The sequence below is a fragment of the Phacochoerus africanus genome, chromosome 1 (genome assembly GCF_016906955.1).
Source record: "Phacochoerus africanus isolate WHEZ1 chromosome 1, ROS_Pafr_v1, whole genome shotgun sequence".
NCBI lineage: Eukaryota > Metazoa > Chordata > Mammalia > Artiodactyla > Suidae > Phacochoerus > Phacochoerus africanus.
Window position 1 is genome coordinate 46,295,615 of NC_062544.1, and position 3,074 is coordinate 46,298,688.

General features: G+C 41.7%; 1 protein-coding gene across 1 annotated transcript; it reads right to left on the reverse strand.

Annotated features, from left to right (window-relative positions):
- Positions 1–442: 442 nt before the first annotated feature.
- Positions 443–1,319, reverse strand: HSPB3 (heat shock protein family B (small) member 3). Its single transcript, XM_047753892.1, has one exon. It carries the CDS (start codon positions 1,025–1,027, stop codon positions 575–577), a length of 453 nt encoding a protein of 150 aa, XP_047609848.1. The 5' UTR covers positions 1,028–1,319; the 3' UTR covers positions 443–574.
- Positions 1,320–3,074: the final 1,755 nt, after the last annotated feature.

Consider the following 3,074-nt stretch of genomic DNA (forward strand, 5'->3'; position numbering starts at 1 on the left):
GTACATATTTGGAACTTTTAAAAATAAAACTTATATCTGAAGATTCCAACATCAGTTTAAGGCAGTCACAAATGTAATAAATCCTAAATATATTTCAGGCCCAATTTCCAACCTTCAGACTGAATTTACAAAGCTCCACTGTAATAAAACATACTGAAAAGAAAAGGGGATCACAGCTTTTTCTTTTAGTGATATAAAAAATTCTCATAAAATGTATAAGAATTCCTTAAATTAGTGTGGCTCTTTCGCCAACAGTTGTTACAAATGAAGTTTCTCTGGCATTGTTGAGTAAGAAAGAAAGAATTCTGAATCCTCTCTAGTATCAGACTATGTCCTCTAAATTGTCAATGTTTCAGGCATAAGAACAGCATCGATTTGAGTTGTAGGAGCATAATTTAACCATTTAACTTTCCGATTAAGAATAACAAAGACAACCTCAACATACCAGGAACTAGGCCTACATTTTTAATCTTCATAAAAATCATTTCATACGTGGTTAATACAGACATTCCCGTAATTCCATGGGCTGAACTAGAATCTTCCTCCGGCCATATCAGCGGGCGCTGATAAGATTTCACTTGGTCCCCACTGGATCCTTTACTTCCACCACCAGAATTCCGTCATGACAGAGGGTGGCAGACAAATCTTTGGTTTCAATGCCGTCCGGCAGTTTATACTGTCTCGTGAAGCTTCTGGAGATAAAACCATGCTCATCCATCCTGGTTCCATGTTGAGCCTTGATCAGCAGCCAGCCTTCAAAGGTCTGAATGATGATATCTTCGGGGAGGAACTGGACCACGTCCAGCAGGATCTGGAAACGGCATTCGCCTTTCTGGGGCGGCCCCTCCGCGGCGGAGTCCACTGGGGGAGCCCGGGCCGCCCTGGCTTTCCCCAGGTCCAAGGTGGTTGGCCCGGGCAGAGCATATAAAGCGTGATCCAGCCTGCAGTCCTCCAGACCTCGAGCTTCAAATTCCTCCTCGTATCGCACTGGAGTCTCGATGAGGTGCCTCAAGATGATTTTTGCCATTGTGGAGGCAAAGCCAGCATCCAACAGCTTCCACCGTCTGCGGGGTCGGTGTTGAACCCTTGCAGTTGGCAACTGACTAGATGGTCTCCGGGAGCCGCTCTTCTTTATAACCCTGCGCAGACGCAACCCTTTAATTAGGCCTGAATCACAGTGCAGCACGCTGCCTCTTGTCTTTTCACTCCCGCTGACAATGAACGGCTATTTTTAGGCAGGTTTTTAAGTTGCTTTTAGCACACAGCCTGCTCCAGCCGCCGAGTCAAGGATTGCCCTTACGTTCTCAGTTATCCTTGCCAAGTGCGTCTGCCTGCTTCCCCCGAGAGAAGAGAACAGAAATAGTACTTGAGAGATAATCTGAGTGAGTGCTCTGTCCTTGTGAACTACAGTGATCTAAGCAACTATGACTTCTGAGAACAGTCCAGAGATGGGCACTCATCTTATGATATGAGCTAAAACGGAATTAATCCTAGTCTGAAAGTGCAAGGCTGGGGCGGAGGTGAATTCAGTTGTAATTGATTAGCAATTAAGATACACACACACACATTCAAACCTCAAACATTCAAAAAACGCTTAGCCCTCTGTCCTATGTATTTACTTTCATTTCATCCTTTAATCTATTATCCTTAAGTGACATCTGAGCCATGCCATCTGGTTTGTTACATTTGACTCATCAAAAATGAGATGAGATGACTAGTCATGATATCCAGCATTGGATGGGGGTTGGACAGGCACAGAATGGGGTGTCTTAGCAAGGAAAATAGAGATCACGGGAAGAGAAAAATGTTAAAACTTTGAAGTCTTTGATATTAAAGCCCAAACAACTAAAGATTAATGTAGTTGCAGCTCTGCTGTTGAACTGGCAAAAATAAATAACATGTAATTTCTTAATTACAACACCCTTACTATTAAACTCACATTGAAAAAGAATGAGGCAACTCTTTATCCACTGCTATAGAAGGATCTCCAAGACAAGTTAAACACAAAAGTCCAGAACAGCATATAATATGCTAGTATTTACTCTTTTTTTTTTTTAATAAGTAGGTATTTGCTTGTATAAATAGAAGCTATCCGAGAGCAGTTGTCCACGAAGATGGTAAGAGAGTGAGGGGGAGGCAGGAGCTGGGGGGTGTCTTGCTTGTCACTATAAGTACATCTGTGCTTTTTATTTCTGCAGTGTGTGTGTGTGTAATATGCATACACACAAGAACATTTTAAGTATAGAAAACTTCTTTTCCACAGAGGTATTTTCTGGAATGGGTAGACTCCAGAATACCTTTCCTTAAAACACATACCCATTTCCTTAGAATGAAAAAAAATCTACCAAAGTTAAAAATCAGAAAACAGAAGGGAATATTCTCCTTTAGCTCTTTTTTATTACTCTAAAAACATGTGTGGACATTTTGGTATATATTTAAGAAGAGGCTCTAATCATACTGTTCACACTCAGCTTTTTTGATTTGCATTTTGCAGGTTGGTGAACCTCCAGGGGAAAATGTGCTCTTTGAGATTTAATGTCCCCTGGCTCACGAAACATTGCAGGTGTTTTCATCTGTGCCACTCTGAGTGGTGAGTCAAAACCAACTCACTCTCAGTGGCAGGAAATAATTAAGATACTAAGGATTTGGCTTGAAATTGCTGGAAGTGGGATTCCTGCTGTGATACAGTGTGTTAGTCTTCCAGCCTTGTCTCAGTGACAGCTGGAATTCAATTCCTGGCCCAGGAACTTCCATATGCCACAGGTGAGGCCATAATAGATAGATAGACAGACAGACAGACAGACAGAAAGAGTCACAGCAAAACTGAGAATAAGGTACCTAGTTTTTCCATATACCCCCTGTCCCCACCTGCATAGCCTCTCCCATTATCAACATCCCCACCAGAGTGGTGCATTTTGTTGCAACTGACATGACAATTATCCAAAGACAATAATTTACATTAGGGTTCACCCTTTGTCTTGCACATTCTATGAATTTGCACAAAGGTATAATCACATGTATCCACCCAAATAGTATCCTACATAGTAATTTCACTGCCCTAAAAATCTTCTGTG